This window comes from Nomascus leucogenys, chromosome 2, assembly GCF_006542625.1.
Source record: "Nomascus leucogenys isolate Asia chromosome 2, Asia_NLE_v1, whole genome shotgun sequence".
Classification (NCBI taxonomy): domain Eukaryota; kingdom Metazoa; phylum Chordata; class Mammalia; order Primates; family Hylobatidae; genus Nomascus; species Nomascus leucogenys.
In genome coordinates, this window is record NC_044382.1 from 75568216 (window position 1) to 75588085 (window position 19870).

Sequence of the window (19870 nt, forward strand, 5' to 3'; positions counted from 1 at the left end):
ACCTGAAGGTTCTACTAACCCTAAGAGGTAGGTATTATTACCCCAACATTTAAAATAAGGAAAATGAGCTCTCCCTTCCTTCCTTTTCTTTCTTCTCTTTTCCTTCCTTCCCTCTTTCTTGCTTTCTTCTTTTCTTCTTTCTTCTTTTCCCTCCCTCCCTCCCCCTCTTCCTCCCTCCCCCTCTTCCTCCCTCCCCCCTTCCTCCCTCCCCCCGGCCTGCCTCCCTCCCTCCCTCCCTTCCTTCCTCCCTTGTCCTTCCTTCCTTCCCTTCTTTTTTTCTCTTTCTCTTTCATCCTCCCTCCTCCGCGCCCCTCTAGAAAAGAAAAAAAAGAAAATGAAAACTAAAAAGGTGGCACAATTGTCCTAAGAACTTGGAGTGACAGTCAAGATTTGAACCCAAATCTGTCCAAATCCAAAGTCCAGGATCTTTCCACCATGTCACACTGCTTTCTTTTCCGCATATTTATGTTTAAAATGTCTAAATCTTTTTTTTTTTGAGACGGAGTCTTGCTCTGTCGCCCAGGCTGGAGTGCAGTGGCGCAATCTTGGCTCACTGCAAGCTCCGCCTCCCAGGTTCACGCCATTCTCCTGCCTCAGCCTCTCCGAGTAGCTGGGACTACAGGCGCCCGCCACCATGCCCGGCTAATTTTTTGTATTTTTTAGTAGAGACGGGGTTTCACCGTGGTCTCGATCTCCTGACCTCGTGATCCGCCCGCCTCGGCCTCCCAAAGTGCTGGGATTACAAGCATGAGCCACCGCGCCTGGCCCTAAAATGTCTAAATGTTATAAGAGGTGGAATGAGAGTAGGCAGAGGGGCACTGAGTAGAAGTTTGAATGAAATAGAGGGTGAGTCGATAATTGAAACTGGGTGATGAGGACCTGGGGATTCATTAAACTATTTTTTTCTAGTTTTGTATGATTCACATTCCCATAATAAAAAGTTTAAAACAGGCTGGGCGCAGTGGCTTACACCTGTGATCCCAGCACTTTGGGAGGCCGAGGTGGGTGGATCACCTGAGGTCAGGAGTTTGAGACCAGCCTGGCCAGCATGGTGAAACCTCGTCTCTATTAAAAATACAAAAATTAGCCAGGCATGGTGGTGCACGCCTATAATCCCAGCTACTTGGTAGGATGCAGTAGGAGAATTACTTGAATCCAGGAGGCAGAGGCTGCAGTGAGCCCAAATCATAATAATGCATGCATTCTAGCCTGGGCAACACAGTGAGACTCCATCTCAAAAAAAAAAAAAGTTTAAAACAAACTTCAAATTCTTATGTCCCAATCCTATACTGTCTTATATGAATTTTTTTTTTTTTTTTTTTGAGACGGAGTTTCACTATCATTGCCTAGGCTGGAATGCAATGGCACGATCTTGGCTCACTGCAACCTCCGCCTCCTGGGTTCAAGTGATTCTCCTGCCTCAGCCTCCTGAGTAGCTGGGGTTACAGGCTCCTGCCACCGCACCTGGCTAATTTTTTGCATTTTTAGTAGAGATGGGTTTTCACCATGTTGACCAGGCTGGTCTCGAACTCCTGACCTCAAGTGATCCACCCACCTCAGTCTCCCAAAGTGCTGGGATTACTGGCATGAGTCACCACGCCTGGCCGTTTATGAAATATTTAAAAGAACATAACAATTTGATATCGATCCCTTTCTTTTTTTTTTTTTTTTTGAGATGGAGTCTCACTCTGTCGCCCAGGCTGGAGTGCAGTGGCGCCATCTCGGCTCACTGCAAGCTCCACCTCCCGGGTTCACGCCATTCTCCTGCCACAGCCTCCCAAGTAGCTGAGACTACAGGCACCCACCACCACGCCCAGCTAACTTTTTTGTATTTTTAGTAGAGACGGGGTTTCACGGTGTTAGCCAGGATGGTCTCAATCTCCTCACCTCGTGATCCGCCCACCTCGGCCTCCCAAAGTGCTGGGATTAGAGGCGTGAGCCACTGCGCCCGGCCATATTAATCCCATTTTTTGACAGGATTGCTTATAAGCAACTGAATCTGGGTATTTCAACAGTTCTTTAAACTTTATTTTTTTGGAGACAGAGTCTCATTCTGTTGCCCAGGCTGGAGTGCAGTGGCACAATCACAGCTCACTGCAACCTCCATCTCCTGGGTTCAAGCAATCCTCCTGCTTCAGCCTCCCAGGTAGCTGGGACTACAGGTGCACTCCACCAAGACTGGCTAATTTTTTTGTATTTTTTGTAGAGAAGGGGTCTCGCTATGTTGCCCAGGCTGGTGTTGAACTCCTAAGCTCAAGCGATCCACCTACTTCAGCCTCTCAAAGTGCTGGCATGAGCCACCATGCCTGGCCTGTTTAAACTTTTTTAAAAACTTTTTTTTCCCACGTGCCATACATGAGACTTAATTTAAAAACTTTAAAAAATACCCTAAGTTTTTCTGGGATGCATTATATGTACCTGGCAAATAACGACATACCATGATGATTGAATATTCTGTAAAAATTAAATATTTTAATATTTCTTTTTTTTTTTTTTTTGAGATGGAGTTTCACTCTTGTTGCTCAGGCTGGAGTGCAATGGCACGATCTCAGCTCACTGCAACCTCCACCTCGTGGGTTCAAGTGATTTTCCTGCCTCAGCCTCCCACGTAGCTGGAATTACAGGCATGGGCCACCACGTCCAGCTAATTTTGTACTTGTACATGGGGTTTGTCCATGTTGGCCAGGCTGGTCTTGAACTGCCAATTTCAGGTGATCTGCCCACCTCGGCCTCCCAAAGTGCTGGTACTACAGGTATGAACCACCGCGCCCAGCCAAATATTTTAATATTTCATAATTAAAAATTATGAAAGCTGTGTAGCAGCATTAACATATAATGTATGAAAAGAGTAGGGAAAAATAGTAACTACATTGCCATTGTAATCATGTTAAAAATGCCCATAAATATATTAAAAAGTAGAAGGTGCTGGGCACGGTGGCTCGCGCCTGTAATTCCAGCACTTTTGGAGGCCAAGATAAGAGGATTACTTGACACCAGAGGTTTTAGACCAGCCTGGGCAACACAGCAAGACCCTGTCTCTACAAAAACTATTTTTTTTTTTTGAGATGGAGTTTCACTCTTGTTGCCCAGGCTGGGGTGCAATGGCGCGATCTTGGCTCACTGCAACCTCTGCCTCCTGGGTTCAAGCAATTCTCCTGCCTCAGCCTCCCAAGCAGCTGGGATTACAGGCATGTGCCAACACACGCAGCTAATTTTGTATTTTTAGTAGAGATGGGGTTTCACCATGTTGGCCAGGCTGGTCTCGAACTCCTGACCTCAGGTGATCTGCCCACCTTGGCCTCCCAAAGTGCTGAGTCACCATGCTTGGCCTGTAAAAACATTTTGAAAAATTATCCAGATGTGGTGGTGCATGCCTGTAGTCCTAGCTACTCGGGAGGCTGAGGTGGGAGGATCATTTGCACCCAGAAGTTGGAGGCTACAGTGGGCCATGATTGCATTACTCCACTCCAGCCTGGACAATAGAGCAAGGCCCTGTCTCTAAAAAAATTTTTTTAATAAAAAACTTAAAAAATTAAAAAACTAGAAGCAGCCAGGTGCAGTGGTGTGCACTTGTAGTCCCTGCTACTCAGGAAGCTGAGGCAAGAGAACCTCTTGAGGCCAGAAGTTAGAGTCCAGCCTGGGCAACACAGTAAGACCCCCATCTCTAAAAATATAAAATATGGCCGGGTGCAGTGGCTCATGCCTGTAATCCCAGCACTTTGGGAGGCTGAGGTAGGAGGATCACCTGAGGTCAGGAGTTTGAGACCAGCCTGGCCAACATGATGAAACCCCCAACTCTACTAAAAATACAAAAATTAGCTGGGCATGGTGGCACGCACCTGTAATCCCAGCTACTCGGGAGGCTGAGGCAGGAGAATCGCTTGAACCCAGGAGGTGGAGGCTGTAGTGAGCCAAGATCATGCCACTGCACTCCAGCCTGGGCGATACAGCAAGACTCTGTCTCAAATAAATAAATAAATAAATAAATAATATAAAATAGGCCAGGATCGATGGCTCATGCCTATAATCCCAGCACTTTGGGAGGCCAATGCAGGCAGATCACCTGAGGTCAGGAGTTCGAGACCAGCCTGACTAACATGGTGAAACCCTGTCTCTACTAAAAATACAAAGATTAGCTGGGCGTAGTGGCAGGTGCCTGTAATCCCATGTACTTGGGAGACTGAGGCAGGAGACTTGCTTGAACCCAGGAGGCGGAGGTGGCTGTGAGCCGAGATCATGCTGTAGTGAGTGAGACCATGCCACTGCACTACAGCCTGGGCGACAGAGCGAGACTCTGTGTCAAAATATGTGTGTGTATATATATATATATATATATATATATATATATATATATAAATTTTTAAAAATATGCTAAGGGTGTTATTACTACCATTGCACAGGAGAGGAAGTGACAGCACAGAGGGATGGAAGTGACGTGTCACCCACTGGATAGAGACGGAGCTGAGCCTGCCCCTGCAGGTAGTTCATCCCAGAGCATTGGCGCTGGCTCCCTTACCGGGAAATGAAATGAGAAGTCAGTGCAGGACATGCTGGTGGTGACAGCCATGTTCCTTCTGAGTTCATGTCTCCCTCCTGGGAACAACCCTCGTCTTCTGGTCCGGTGGCCATCCAGCTGCAGAGTGTAAGTGAGATTGGCAACCAGGTGGCCTGGGCAGGGCGGAAAAGGCAAGAGTTGAATGGTGGGGGATCCCAGGCCATAAGCCTGGATTTGGGGCGGCAGCTGCCCTGGGAGCAGGAGGAGAGCTCTGACCTTGGAACTGGGGGATGAGAGACTTGATCTGGAAACAGATTGTGATATTAACTCCTTCTTTCATCTTGTTACTGGTTGAAAAGGAGCACTCCACTTCATGCACTGGGATCTCAGCTGGAGAGAAGGACATCAGGGTGACCACATCCACCACGGGCCGGGAGCTGCAGGGCAGAAGGCAACCAGCTCTCTCCCTCCAACCCAACTGCACGTCCCCCCTCAGATGTGGGGCTCCCACCAGCAAAGCCAGAGAACTCTCCTTCCCTAAAGCAGACCTCAACATGTCACTGTCTCCTCTTAAGGAAAATAATAATGGTACTTTTTATTTATTTATTTTGAGATAGGGTCTCACCCTGTTGCCCAGGCTGGAGTGCAGTGGCATGATCACAGCTCACCACAGCCTCGGCCTCCCAGGCTCTAGTGATCCTCCCACCTCAGCCTCCCAAGGATCTGGGACCACAGGCATGTGCCACCACACCTGGCTAACTTTAAATAAATTTTTGTAGAGAAGGGATCTTCCTATGTTGTCCAGGGTGGTTTTGAACTCCTGAGCTCAAGCAATCCTCCTGGCTTGGGCTCCCAAAGTGCTGGAATTATAGGTGTGAGCCACCATGCCTGGCCAATAATGATGATAACTAATTAGGGCTCCCAGTTCATTCTAGCAATCTCCGACCCATTTTCCATGAAGAAGAGAAAGCTCTCAGGAAGAGAAATCATACTGAGTTACTTTCATGCTTATGTTTAAGCCTTCAGTGATGCTTGCATGAGTTTTATTATGCTCCATAATAAAGTCGCAGCTTTTGTTGTTGTTAGAGCCTTGCTTTGTTGCTCAGGCTGGAGTGCAGTGGTGCAGTCATAGCTCACTGCATCCTCACACTCCTGGCCTCCAGCGATCCTCTTGTCTCAGACTCCTGTGTAGCTGGGATTACGGGAGTGAGCCCCAGCGCCTGGCTCCTATTTATTTATTTTGTTTTTTGAGATCCACCTCTTGGGCTCAAGCAATTCTCCTGCCTCAGCCTCCCGAGTAGCTGGGATTACAGGTGCATACCACCATGCCCAGCTAATTTTTGTATTTTTAGTAGAGATGGGGTTTCAACAGGTTAGCCAGGCTGGTCTTGAACTCCTGACCTCAAATGATCCACCCACCTCGGCCTCTCAAAGTGCTGGATTACAGGCATGAGTCATTGCACCCGGCCTATTTATTATTTTTTTGTGATAGGATCTCACTCTGTCACTCAGGCTGGAGTGCAGCGGCATGATCACAGCTCACTGCAACCTCAACCTCCCAGGCTCAAGTCATCCTCCTGCCTCAGCCTCCCAAGTAGCTGGGCCTACAGTCACGCACCACCATACCTGGCCAATTAAAAAAAAAAAAGAAAAGGGCTGGGCATGGTGGCTCATTCTGTAATCCTAGCACTTTGGGAGGCCAAAACGGGCAGATCCCTCAAGGTCAGGAGTTCAAAACCAGCCTGGCCAACATGGCGAAACCCCGTCTCTACTAAAAATACAAAAAAATTAGCAGGGCATGGTGGTGCATGCCTGTGATCCCAGCTACTTGGGAGGCTGGGGCAGGAGAATTGCTTGAACCCAGGAGGTGGAGGTTGCAGTGAGCCAAGATTGCACCACTGCACTCTGGCCTGGGCAACAGTGCAAGACTCTCTCTCAAAAGAAAAAAAAAAAGTACAGATCGTATCCCACTGTGTTGCCCAGGCTGGTCTCAAACTCTTGAGCTCAAGTAATCCTCCTGCCACAGCCTCTCAAAGTGCTGGGATTACCCACATGAGCCACCACACCCTGTTAATCTTTTTTTTTTTTTTTTGAGGTGGAGTCTCACTCTGTCACCCAGGCTGGAGTGCAGTGGCACGATCTCGGCTCACTGCAAGCTCCGCCTCCTGGGTTCACACCATTCTCCTGCCTCAGCCTCCCGAGTAGCTGTGACTACAGGCACCCGCCACCACGCCCGGCTAATTTTTTGTATTTTTAGTAGAGACGGGGTTTCACTGTGTTAGCCAGGATGGTCTCCATCTCCTGACCTCGTGATCAGCCCACCTCGGACTTCCGGAGTGCTGGGATTAGAGGTGTGAGCCATTGCGCCCGGCTACCACACCCTGCTAATTTTTAATTATATGTTTTCCAATATATAAGCTCTCTCTGGGATTACAGGTGTGAGCCACTGTGCCTGGCCTGGAAAACCATATATTAAAAAAATAAAAATTAGGCCATGCATAGTGGCTCCTGCCTGTAATTCCAGCACTCTGGGAGGCTGAGGAGAAAGCATAGTTTGAGACCAGGAGTTTGAGACCAGCTGGGGCAACATAGCAGGTCCCCATTGCTACCAAAAAAAAAAAAAATTAGCCAGGTGTGGTGGCAAGCACCTGTAGTCCCAGCTACCCGGGAGGCTGAGGTGGGAGGATCACTGAAGCCCAGCAGTTCGAGGCTGCAGTGAGTTATGATCATGCCACTGCACTCCAGCCTGAGCAACAAAGAGAGACCCTGTCTCTAAAAAAAAACCAAAATAAATAAATAAAATAAAATATAAAGAAAACATAGGATAAGAGCTGGGGTCATCAGGTGTGACCCGGGAGCCCCATCTCACCTCAGCACGATCATCTGGCTCTCAGCCCCCACAGCCACGTCTGCCAAGCCGTCCCCTTCAAGGTCCTTCACCCCATGGATGGAGCGTCCAAACCACCGAATTCCTGAGAGCACCTGGGTCCCTTCTATCCGCTGAGAGCAAGAAAGAAATTACCACTAAGCTGAGGAGAGGTAGGTTGGAGGGAGGGAAGGATCGGGCTGGGGAGTGGGGTCTGGGCTTGGGGGCTTAGGGCACCTGAGAATGGAGTGTGATTGGCAGGCAGCATACGTCACCTGACTTGGCTGGGGGCTAAGCCCCCCGTGCCTCCCATTGAAGATGTACACAGCCCCCTCCTCCTCCAGAGGGGCCCCCACAGCCACGTCCAGCAGCCCATCGCCGTTGATGTCTGTCAGAGCAGTGATGGCTTCTCCAAACCGCCCGAGTGGGTAGCCAGGGTCCCCCTGCAGCTCTGAGACTTCTTCAAACCCCAACTAGGAAGTGGCAAGAGACAGGTCACACCCGAGTCACTCAGCAAGCTGTCACAGAACAACTGAGTGAAGAATGCTAAAGAAACGTAAGATGGGGTCCCTCACAGAATGGGAATGGTGCTGTTAGACTAACCAGGGTTCAAGCCCCAGCCCAGCCTCTTACTGTCCTCTTACTGTGACCTTGTGGTTTCAGACATCCCCCTACTGAGCCTTGGGGTTTCCATTTATATATATACATTTTTTTGATAATTTTTTTTTGAGATGGAGTCTTGCTCTGTTGCACAGGCTGGAGTGCAGTGATGCAATTGCAGCTCACTACAGCCTCGAACTTCTGGGCTCAAGCGATCCTCCCACCTCAGCCTCCCAAATAGCTGGGACTACAGGCATGTACCACCACATCTGGCTAACTTTAAGATTTTAATTTATTTATTTTTATTTTTGCAGAAACAGGGTCTTGTCATGTTGCCCAGGCTGGTCTTGAACTCCTGGCTTCAAGCAATCATCTTGCCTCAGCCTCTCAAAGTGCTGGGATTACAGGCATGAGCCACTGCACCCCAGGGATTCTCATTTATAAAATAAAGCTTGTAGTATCTCAGCAGGTGGTCATGAAGAAAGTGAGGTCATATCTACAAAAAGTTTGGCACTGCCTGCCAGGTGCAGCGGCTCACGCCTGTAATCCGAGCACTTTGGGAGGCTGAGGCGGGTGGATCACCTGAGGTCAGGATTAGAGACCAGCCTGGCCAACATGTCGAAACGCTGTCTCTACTAAGAATACAAAAATTAGCTGGGTGTGGTGGCAGGCACCTGTAATCTGAGCACTTTGGGAGGCCGAGGCGGGTGGATCACCTGAGGTCAGCAGTTCGAGACCAGCCTGACAAACATGGTGAAACCCCGTCTCAACTAAAAATACAAAAATTAGCTGGTCATGGTGGCACACGCCTGTAATCCCAGCTACTCGGGAGGCTGAGGCAGGAGAATCCCTTGAACCCGGGAGGTGGAGGTTGTGGTGAGCCAAGATCGCGCCACTGCACTCCAGCCTGGGCCATAAGAGCGAGACTCTGTCTCAAAAGAAAAAAGAAATATTGGCACTGGACCCGGCGTACAGTCTTTCCCCAGTGAGGATTCACTATTGCCTCTCTGTCGTTCTAAAAGTTTGATCGCCACGTGACCAGACAGAGAAAGCCTTCAGAATAACTGGGAGCTGCGAATCTCTGCTGCTCTCCCTCCTCCCCCTCAGCTCCAGATCCTGGCCCCACCTGTCTTCTCTGGTAGATAAACACCCGGCCTCCTCTCTGCTCCCCATAGAACAGTGGGGCACCAATCAGCAGCAGCTCTGTCTCCCCATCTTGGTCCACGTCGACGCCGCATAGCTCCCCACCGAAATAAGAGCCAATCTGTGGGGAGAGGCAGGTGTTTGGGGAAGCGCCTGTGGGAACAGCAGGGGTTGGCAGGGCGATACCTGTACCGCGTTCATCTTATGCCACTCCCTCAAATGCAGGTTCCAATCCTGGATCCACCCCTAGTCTATATGCATTAAGACAAGGTGGGCTCTTTGAGGTTCAGTTTCTTAAACTAGAGAGGGAGATGACAGGGCTTACCTCTGTGTGTTATGAGGGACAAATGTGATCATGTTTAGCACAGGGCCTGCCACATGGTAAGTGGATGAGCATTCAAAGGACAGAAGGGAGTGTGACGTGTGTCCCGCCAGTCCCTGATCTGCAGATGCCCTCGGACTGTGCGCACCTGGGTCCCATGGATTGTCTGGACCTGGCTCCAGTGTCCTCCGCCCCGTGGCTCTTGGAACAGCAGCACTCGGCCCACGTGCTGGTATCGAGGGGCTCCCGAGGCCAGCAACAAAGTCTTTTCCTGGGAGGGCAGCCAGGTCACGGTGTAACCTGAGGAAAGTGTGCGGGGCGTGGAGTTAGGAACAGAGGATGCTGAAAGAACACCCAGCAGGAGAGGGGCAGGGGCCCCAGGGATTTGGGTTAGCTGCAGAGATGCATGGAAACAGCTGAAGACCTTCTCCTGAGAAAAGCATCTATGTGCTCCCAGCCAAACAAATCCTGCCATCTTGGGGATGGCATGTCTTCAACTGTGGGTGACATGCATACCCAGGGAAAAGCAGCTATGCACAACAAGTGGAGCGTGGAGCCTCTTCTGAGCCTCAGTTTACCTGAGGATTAGTAAGGAAGACTCCATTCTTTTTTCTTTTTTAGAGACAGAGTCTCACTCTCTTGCCCAGGCTGGAGTGCAATGGTGTGATCTCAGCTCACTGCAACCTCTGCCTCCCGGGTTCAAGCAATTCTCCTGTCTCAACCTCCCAAGTAGCTGGGATTACAGGCGCCCAGCCACCATACCCAGATAATTTTTTGTATTTTTAGTAGAAACAGGGTTTTGCCATGTTGGCCAGGGTGGTCTCGAACTCCTGGCCTCAGGTGATCCACCCACCTCAGCCTCCCAAAGTGCTGGGGTTACAGGCATAAGCCACTGTGCCCGGCCTCTTTTTTCTTAAATAATAAAATAAAATAGGAGTCCGGGTGCGGTGGCTCATGCCTGTAATCCCAGAACTTTGGGAGGCTGAGGCGGGTGGATCATAAGGTCAGGAAATTGAGACCATCCTGGCTAACACAGTGAAACCCCGTCTCTACTAAAAATACAAAAAATTAGCTGGACGTGGTGGTAGGCGCCTGTAGTCCCAGCCACTTGGGAGGCGGAGACAGGAGAATGCCGTGAACCTGGGAGGTGGAGCTTGAAGTGAGCCGAGATTGCGCCACTGCACTCCAGCCCGGGTGACAGAGCAAGACTCCGTCTCAAAACAAACAAATAAATAAATAAATAAAATACATAAATAAAATAAAATGAAATGGTATATATTAGTCAGAAGAATGCAAAGTTGGCATGGATATTAAAAATAAAGCGTGTCTGGGCCAGGTGCAGTGGCTCATGCCTGTAATCCTAACATTTAGGGAAGCCGAGGTAGGAGGATCACTTGAGGCCAGAAGTTTGAGACCAGCCTGGGCAACATAGTGAGACCCCATCTCTACAAAAAATTACAAAAACTAGCCAGGTGTGGTGATGCACACCTATGGTCCCAGGTACTAGAGAGGCTGAGGGGCAAAAGGATTGCTTGAGCCCAGGAGTTCAAGGCTGCCGTGACTACGATGGTGCCATTACACTCTAGTCTGGATGACAGAGTGAGACCCTGTCTCTAACAAAATAAAATAAAGCAGAAAACTTGAAAAATTTTCATGCTTAACGATATCATGTTGCCGGGTGCAGTGGCTCACACCTGTAATCCCAGCACTTTGGGAGGCTGAGGCAGGCGGATCACGAGGTCAGGAGATCGAGACCACAGTGAAACCCCATCTCTACTAAAAATACAAAAAATTAGCCAGGCATGGTGGCAGGCGCCTGTAGTCCCAGCTACTCGGGAGGCTGAGGCAGGAGAATGGTGTGAACCCAGGAGGCGGAGCTTGCAGTGAGCTGAGATCGCGCCACTGCACTCCAGCCTGGGTGACAGAGCGAGACTCCATCTCAAAAAAAAAAAAAAAAGATATCATGTTGGCCGGGAGCAGTGGCACATGCCTGTAATCCCAACACTTTGGGAGCCCAAGGCGGGTGGATCACCTGACGTCAGGAGTTTGAGACCAGCCTGGTCAACATGGTGAAACCCCATCACTACTAAAAATACAAAAAATTAGGCTGGGCGCGGTGGCTCACGCCTGTAATCCCAGCACTTTGGGAGGCTGAGGCGGGTGGATCACGGGGTCAGGAGATAGAGACCATCCTGGCTAACACTGTGAAACCCCATCTCTACTAAAAAAATACAAAAAATTAGCTGGGCGTGGTGGCGGGCGCCTGTAGTCCCAGCTACTCGGGAGGCTGAGGCAGGAGAAAGGCATGAACCCGGGAGGCGGAGGTTGCAGTGAGCCGAGATCACGCCACTCCACTCCAGCCTGGGCAACAGAGTGAGACTCCATCTCAAAAAAAAAAAAAAATTAGCTGGGCGTGGTGGCATGCACCTGTAGTCCCGGCTACTCAGGAGGCTGAGGCAAGAGAATCAGTTGAACCTGGGAGGTGGAGGTTGCAGTGAGCTGAGATCGTGCCACTTCACTCCAGCCTAGGCAACAGAGAGACTCAGTCTCAAAAAAAAAAAAGAAAAAAAAAAGATATGTCAGTGTCAGGCTGTTTTCATCTTCAACTTCCTGTAATGAGATTCTCTCCTCTAAGATACCAGGACAACCTCTATTGAATGTTCGAGGAAACACTGCAGGAAATTGGACCTAAGATTGGGCTAGAGCCAGGAGCCACCAGCAGGAATCCTCTGGGATGAGTCACTGACCCCATCTGATGGTCTCTGTGCAGAGCAGTTGAAAGTGAGTGGAGAAAACAGAGCTGTCCAAGGCCCTATAGCACATGGAAGGAAGAGTGAAGAGACGGAACCACCTCCCTATTGTCGTATGGAGTCTGCAAGCACAAGGGTTAAGAACTTCAAATTCTTGAACTCCATGAGACAAGGTTTAAATCCTAGTGCTACTGTTTCCTAGCTGTGTAGTTGTAAGTAAATTGCTTCATGCCTCTGCGCCTCAGTTTTCTCATCTACAAAAAGGGAAGAGGCTGGACATTGTGGCTCACGGCTGTAACCTCAGCACTTTGGGAGGCTGAGGAAGGAGGATTGCTCAAAGCCAGGAGGTCAAGGCAGCAGTGAGCCAAGATGGCGCCACTGCACTCCAGCCTAGGTGACAAAGTGAGACCCTATGTCTAAAGAAAAAAAAAGGAACAGTACCAATCTCATGGGGTGTGTTTTGAGAGTTAAATAAGACATGTATATAAAATGCTTAGTGCTATGCTAGTGATAGCTAAACTGAGATCTGAAGGATAGTAGCATAGTAGACACCCAGGATTCTGTTTATTTATCTATCCACATATATGTATATATTTGTGTGTGTGTATAGTGGGATGGGTGTCTAACTAGAGATTAAACTTTTTTTCTTTGAGACAGAGTTTTCTCTGTCACCCAGGCTGGACTGCAGTGGCATGATCTCAGCTCACTGCAACCTCTGCCTCCAGAGTTCAAGAGATTCTCCTGCCTCAGCCTCCCGAGTAGCTGGGATTACAGGTGCACGCCACCATGCCTGGCTAATTTTTTGCATTTTTACTAGAGATGGACTTTCACCATGTTGGCCAGGCTGGTCTCGAACTCCTGACCTCAAATGATCTGCCAGCCTCAGTCTCCCAAAGTGCTGGGATTACAGTGTGAGCCACCACGCCCAGCTAGAGATTAAATTTTAGAGTTATTTCTTCTTTTTTTTTTTTTTCTTCACTGCAGCCTTAACCTCCCAGGCTCAAGTGATCCTCACATCTCAGCCTCCCAAGTAGCAGGGACCACAGGCATGCACAACCATGCCCAACTAATTTTTTTTTTTTTTTTTTTTTGAGGCAAAGTCTCTCTCTGTCACCCAAGCTGGAGTGCAGTAGTGCAATCTCGGCTCACTGTAACTTCCGCCTCTCAGGTTCAAGTGATTCTCCTGCCTCAGCCTCTCAAGTAGCTGGGACTACAGGTGCGCATCACCACGTCCAGCTAATTTTTTTATGTTTTTAATAGACACGGGTTTCACCATGTTGGCCAGGCTGGTCTTGAACTCTTGACCTCAGGTGATCTTGGACAATTCAAGAGGAGGAAGCCTCAAAAAGTAGTGGCCAGTCCTCTTACTAATAAGGCAGGTTGTTTTAAAATGTGCCTGGGATTTAATATATAGGTGTGACTGATGATATAGAGAGTCACTGTCATTGAAAGAAGTTTACTAGCCACAGTTCCAAGAGGGAATAGGCACTGGATGCCACGCAGGGCCAGACAGGGAAACACCAGATTAGTGGAGAGGCAGGAGGAGCCAGGGAAGAGCATGGCCCAGAGCTCTTCTTGTGGTTTCCACGAGGAAGGGTGGCGAGCTAGGTTGGCAAGTTCAAGCAAGTTTAGGATTGCAGTTTGAATAATTTTGGCTGGCTCTGGGCTATAGCAGTGGCCTCTGGTTGACTGATGCCTGGCCCTGAGCTGATTTAGGGCAGAGGAACTGTTGGCTTGTTGTGTAAGGATTAGACAAAGGAGGTGGCTGGGGATATGGGCTCAGAATTAGCTGGTTTGCATATAAAAGGCCTTTTTTTTTTCTTTTTTGAGACGGAGTCTCGCTCTGTCATCTAGGCTGGAGTGCAGTGGCATGATCCTCAGCTCACTGCAACCTCTGCCTCTTGTGTTCAAGCAATTCTCCTGCCTCAGCCCCCTGAGTAGCTGGAATTAAAGGCACCCGCCATCATGCCTAATTTTTGTATTTTTAGTAGGGATGGGGTTTTGCCATGTTGGTCAGGCTGGTGTCAAACTCCTGACCTCAGGTGATTCACCCGCCTCAGCCTCCCAAAGTGCTGGGATTACAGGTGTGAGCCACTGTGCTCGGCCCTGTTTGTGGAGACAGAGTCTTGCTCTTTTGCCCAGACTGGTGTGCAGCGGCGTGATCTCCGCTCACTGCAACCTCCTCCTCTCAGGTTCAAACGATTCTCCTGCCTCAGCCTCCAGAAGAGCTGGGACTACAGGCATGCGCCACCATGCCTGGCTAACTTTTGTATTTTTAGTAGAGACAGGGTTTCACCATGATGTTGGCCATGCTGGTCTTGAACTCTTAACCTCAGGTGATCCGCCTGCCTCAGCCTCCCAAAGTGCTGGGATTACAGGCATGAGCCACCAGGACCAGCTACAAGGCATATTCACAGGCAAGTTGTTTACTATCTCTAGGAATTCGCCAACCCTGGGAGCGGTAGTCTTGTCAGGATTAGCACGGCCCCAAGATGTCAAAGCATCAGAAAATACAGACAATAAATTACGAATGTTATATCCATATTTAAATTCTGACTTTGTTTATGCTGGTTGCTTAACTGCTTTCATTATTGTTTCGGAAGCCAGGCTGAGCGACCATCTGACCTCTACAACCAGAAGAACCCAGCAGAAAACAGAAGTACTCACCCAAATAGCCCGCTCTCACTTCTGGTGTCAATGGTTCATTCCCAATAAATGTGTCATCCTGCAGGTCTGCCTTCAGGTCAAGAAAGCCCCCAGCCCAGTCCTTGGCTCCTACTGCCCCCACGACTGCATGGCCCTGCCCAGGGAAGGAGATGAGCGGGTCAGCTACCCACCGACCCACCCCCCGGAGCCAACCACACTCCCTGCAGCCCATTGCTCCAGCTCAGCACGCACCCTGCTGAGGTCAGCACTGATGCCGCTGGAGGACAGCTCCATGTTGAAGGAAGTCAGGTCCTGCTTGCTTGTGCCTGGGGAACAAAGCAGAGAACAGGTGAGACCCAACAGCAGTAAATGCAGTGAAAAAAATTCATGGCAGGACGGGGAAGAAGTGAGGTATTTACTTCTGGGTAAGGTAGAAGGCATGCATGTGAGGGTAAGGCAGACCCAGGAAGTGGCTTAATGCAGAGTTGGCTTTTACGCTGGGAGTCCCAGATTTGTTTGTTTTTTGTTTTTGAGACAAGGTCTTGCTCTGTTGCCCAGGTTGGAGTGCAGTGGCGCAATCACAGCTCACTGCAGCCTCAACCTCCCAAGCTCAAGCAATCCTGGCTTAGCCTCCTAGATAGCTGGGACTACAGGCACACACACACCATCACGCCTGGCTAATTTTTTTTTTTTTTTTTTTGAGATGGAGTCTCTCTCTGTCGCCGAGGCTGGAGTTCAGTAGTGTAATCTCAGCTCACCACAGCCTCTGCCTCCTGAGTTCAAGCGATTCTCCTGCCTCAGCCTCCCAAGTAGCTGGGATTATAGGTGCACCACCATGCCCAGCTAATTTTTGTATTTTTAGTAGAGATGTGGTTTCACCATGTTGGCCAGGCTGGTCTGGAACTCAGGTGATCCACCCGCCTCGGCCTCCCAATGTGTTGGGACAACGACAGGTGTGAGCCACCGTGCCCAGCCTCCAGATTTGAATATCCAATTACTCATCTCTGTGTGTCCAAGACTCAGCTCTTGGTTTCTGCTCTGACTCAGGCTTCTCACTTCAATGAATGGCACCCCCACTCACCTAATGAGCCATGCTAAGAAACCAAATCCATCCGGAGTCTTCTCTTTCCTCCATCTCATCTCCAACACATCACCAAATCATGATACTCCTGCCTTTGAAATACGCCCTCTTTCTTTTTTTTTGAGACAGGGTCTCACTGTGTTGCCCAGGCTGCAGTGCAGTGGTGTGATCATAGCTCACTACAGTCTCAAACTCCTAGGCTCAAGAGATCCTCCTGCCTCAGCATCCCAAGTAGCTGGGACTACTGGCATGCACCACTGTGCCTGGCTTATATAGCTTCTCCTTAAGAACTCTTCACTGGCTGTGCGTGGTGGCTCATGCCTGTAATCCCAGCACTTTGGGAGGCCGAGGCGGGCAGATTACCTGAGGTCAGGAGTTCGAGACCAGCCTGGCCAGCATGGTGAAACCCTATCTCTACTAAAAATACAAAAATTAGCCAGGCATGGTGGGACATGCCTGTAATCCCAGCTACTTGGGAGGCTGAGGCAGGAGAATTGCTCAAGCCTGGGAGGCTCAAAAACAACTGGAGGTTGCAGTGAGCCAAGATCGTACCACTGCTCTCCAGCCTGGCCGACAGAGCGAAACTCTGTCTTGAAAAAAAAAAATAAGGCCAGGCGCAGTGGCTCGCACCTGTAATCCTAGCACTTTGGAAGGCCGAGGCAGGCGGATTACCTGAGGTTAGGAGTTCAAGACCAGCCTGACCAATATGGTGAAACCCCGTCTCTACTAAAAATACAAAAAATTTATCTGGGTGTGTGGCAGGCGCCTGTACTCCTAGCTACTCAGGAGGCTGAGGCAGGAGAATCGCTTGAACCGAGGAGGCTGAGGTTGCAGTGAGCCAAGATCACACCACTGCACTCCAGCCTGGCGACAGATCAAGACTCTGTCTCAAAAAAAAACAACAAAAAAAAAACCTCTTCAGGGGCTGGGTGCAGGGGCTCACGCCTGTAATCCCAACACTTCATGAGGCTGAGGCAGAAGACTTGCTTGAGCCCAGGAGTTAAAGACCAGCCTGGGCAATATAGTAGAAACTCTGTCTCGGCCGGGCGTAGTGGCTCATGCCTGTAATCCCAGCACTATGTGAGGCTGAGGCAGGAGGATTGCTTGAGCCCAGGAGTTCAAGACCTGCTTAGGCAATATAGTAGAAACTCTTGTCTCTACAAAAAATTTAAAAATTAGCCAGGTGTGGTGGTGTGTATCTGTAGTCCCAGCTACTCAGGAGGTCGAGGTGGGAGGACTGCTTGAGCCCAGCAGTTTGAGGCTGCAGTGAGCCATGATCGTGCCACTGCACTCCAGTCTGGGCAACAGAGTGAGTCCCTGTCTCAAAACAATAACAACAAAAAACTCCTTCATGATTTCTCATCGATCTTCACACTGAAATCCAAACTCTTTCTGAGGGCCTGGAAGACCCTTACCTCCCTGCTGACCCTCTCTCTCCCTTTCTCACTGTGCTCCAGTCACACTGAACTTTTTCCATTTTCCTGGCATGCCGAGCCCTTTCCCCCTCCCTGGCCTTGCACCTGTCTTCTCTCTGCCCTCATTCCACCTTTCTCACATTGCTGTTTGAATCTCGTCTTTCATATCTCAGCTTAAAAGCCAGTTGAGAGTGAGTTTTTTTAAAAAACATTTTTTTAAAAATTCACTTTTCATTTTTATTAATTATTTAGACATGGGTTCTTGCTATGCTGTCCAGGCTGGACCATTGCTGCTGCTTTTTTTTTGGGAGGGGGGACAGTTTTGCTCTTGTCACCCAGGCTGGAGTGCAGTGTCACAATCTCAGCTCACTGCGACCTCTGCCTCCTGGGTTCAAGTGATTCTCCTACCTTAGCCTCCCAAGTAGCTGGGTGACCTCAAGTGATCTGCCTGCCTCAGCCTCCCAGAGTGTTGAGATGACAGGTGTGAGCCACCACGCTCAGCCCGTTGCTTCTTTGACTGAACTGAACACCAAGGCTGTGTCCTAGCAAAGGAGACTTTCCTGTAGGAATCACATATCTTTCAGTCAAGTAAGCTTCCTGGGGAAATGCCCTCCATAACCAGTCCTCCATCCGGTGACCACAATATAAATCTTCTCTTATTCTAGGCCAGCAAAGAAGACTTGTGGGTTCTTCACACTGGCCCGTGCCAGCCTGCCCGTCTGAAGTAATGTGGAGCCTTGGATAAGTAACAGCAAGACAGTTGAGCAAGAAGGGGGAGGAACTAAATTCACTCTGCAGGGCTCAGATCACACCAGCAAGACATAGGTCAGTCCTGGATCAACCTGAGCTCCAAGAGAAGATGGAATTTCAGGAAGAAATATCAGAGAGGGCTGGGTGCGGTGGCTCACGCCTGTAATCCTAGCACTTTAGGAGGCCGAGGCGGGCAGATTGCTTGGGGCCAGGAATTCAAGACCAGCCTGGGCAACATAGCGAGACCCCTGCCTTTATAAAAAATACACACACAAAAAATTAGCCGGGTGTGGTATCACACACCTGTAGTCCCAGCTACGTGGGAGGATCACCTGAACCTGGAAGGTCAAGGCTGCAGTGAGCTGTGATCATGCCCAGCCTGGGTGACAGAGTGAAACCCTGTGAAAGAAAAGCAAAAAAGAAAAGAGGCTGGGCACGTGGTTCACACTTGTAATCCCAGCACTTTGGGAGGCCAAGGCGGGCGGATCACGAGGTCAGATCGAGACCATCCTGGCTAACACGGTGAAACCCCGTCTCTACTAAAAATACAAAAAATTGGCCGGGCGCGGTGGCTCAAGCCTGTAATCCCAGCACTTTGGGAGGCTGAGGCAGGCGGATCACAAGGTCAGGAGATCGAGACCATCCTGAGTAACACGGTGAAACCCAGTCTCTACTAAAAATACAAAAAATTAGCCGGGCGTGTTGGCGGGCGCCTGTAGTCCCAGCTACTCAGGAGGCTGAGGCAGGAGAATGGCATGAACCTGGGAGGCGGAGCTTGCAGTGAGCCGAGATCGCGCCACTGCACTCCAGCCTGGGGGACAGAGAAAGACTCCGTCTCAAAAAAATAAATAAATAAAAAATAAAAATAAATAAAAATAAAAATACAAAAAATTAGCCAGGCGTGGCGGCTGGCGCCTATAGTCCCAGCTACTCGGGAGGCTGAGGCAGGAGAATGGTGTGAGCCTGGGAAGTGGAGCTTGCAGTGAGCAGAGATTGCGCCACTGCACTCCAGCCTGGGCAACAGAGAGAGACTCTGTCTCGAAAAGAAAAGAAAAGAAAGAGAAGAGAAAAGAAGAGAAGAGGAGGGGAGAGGAAGGGGGAAGGAGAGGGGCGGAGAGGGGAAGGGAGGAGAGGGAAAGGGAAGGAAAGGAGGAAGGAAGGAAGGAAGGAAGGAGAGAAAGAAGGAAGAGAAAGAAAGATCACAGAGGCTGCTCTCAAATGACCCTCTCCTAAATTCCTTCTAAAGGTCTATTTTATTTAGGCAAGCCCTTGGCACAAGGTCAGATATTCAGTAAGTGCTTATTATTCTTTGTGTTTCTAATATGATGTCCCAGGGGAGGTTTTTTTTTTTTTTTGAGACTGAGTCTTGCTGTGTTGCCCAGGCTGGAGTGCAATGGCACATCTCAGGTCACTGCAACCTCCGCCTCCTGGGTTCAAGCGATTCTCCTGCCTCAGCCCCCTGAGTAGCTGGGATTACAGGCGTGCGCCACCAAGCCCAGCTAATTTTTGTATTTTTAGTAGAGATGGGGTTTCGCCATGTGGGCCAGGCTGGTCTTGAACTCCTGACCTCAGGTGATCTGCCCATCTCGGCCTCCCAAAGTGCTGGGATTACAGGCGTGAGCCACTGCGCCTGGCCATTTTTGTTTTTTTGTTTTTTATTTTTTGAAATGGAGTCTTCCTCTGCCACCCAGGCTGGAGTGCAGTGGTGCGATCTTGGCTCACTGTGGCCTCTGCCTCCTGAGTTCAAGCGATTCTTGCGCCTCAGCCTCTTGAGTAGCTGGGATTACAGGCACCTACCACCA

General features: G+C 49.6%; 1 protein-coding gene across 2 annotated transcripts in view; it reads right to left on the minus strand.

Moving 5' to 3' along the window:
* ITGAL (integrin subunit alpha L) overlaps nt 1-19870 on the minus strand; it is a 50651-nt gene that overhangs the window by 19075 nt on the left and 11706 nt on the right. For both annotated transcript variants that reach the window (XM_030798032.1, XM_030798040.1), the window contains 8 exons: nt 15075-15148; nt 14844-14976; nt 9575-9726; nt 9088-9225; nt 7637-7834; nt 7365-7495; nt 4772-4932; nt 4517-4668 (listed from right to left, as the gene is read on the minus strand). In XM_030798032.1, the coding sequence (XP_030653892.1) occupies nt 4517-4668; nt 4772-4932; nt 7365-7495; nt 7637-7834; nt 9088-9225; nt 9575-9726; nt 14844-14976; nt 15075-15148 (1139 nt within the window). The remainder of the gene's footprint in view (nt 1-4516; nt 4669-4771; nt 4933-7364; nt 7496-7636; nt 7835-9087; nt 9226-9574; nt 9727-14843; nt 14977-15074; nt 15149-19870) is intronic.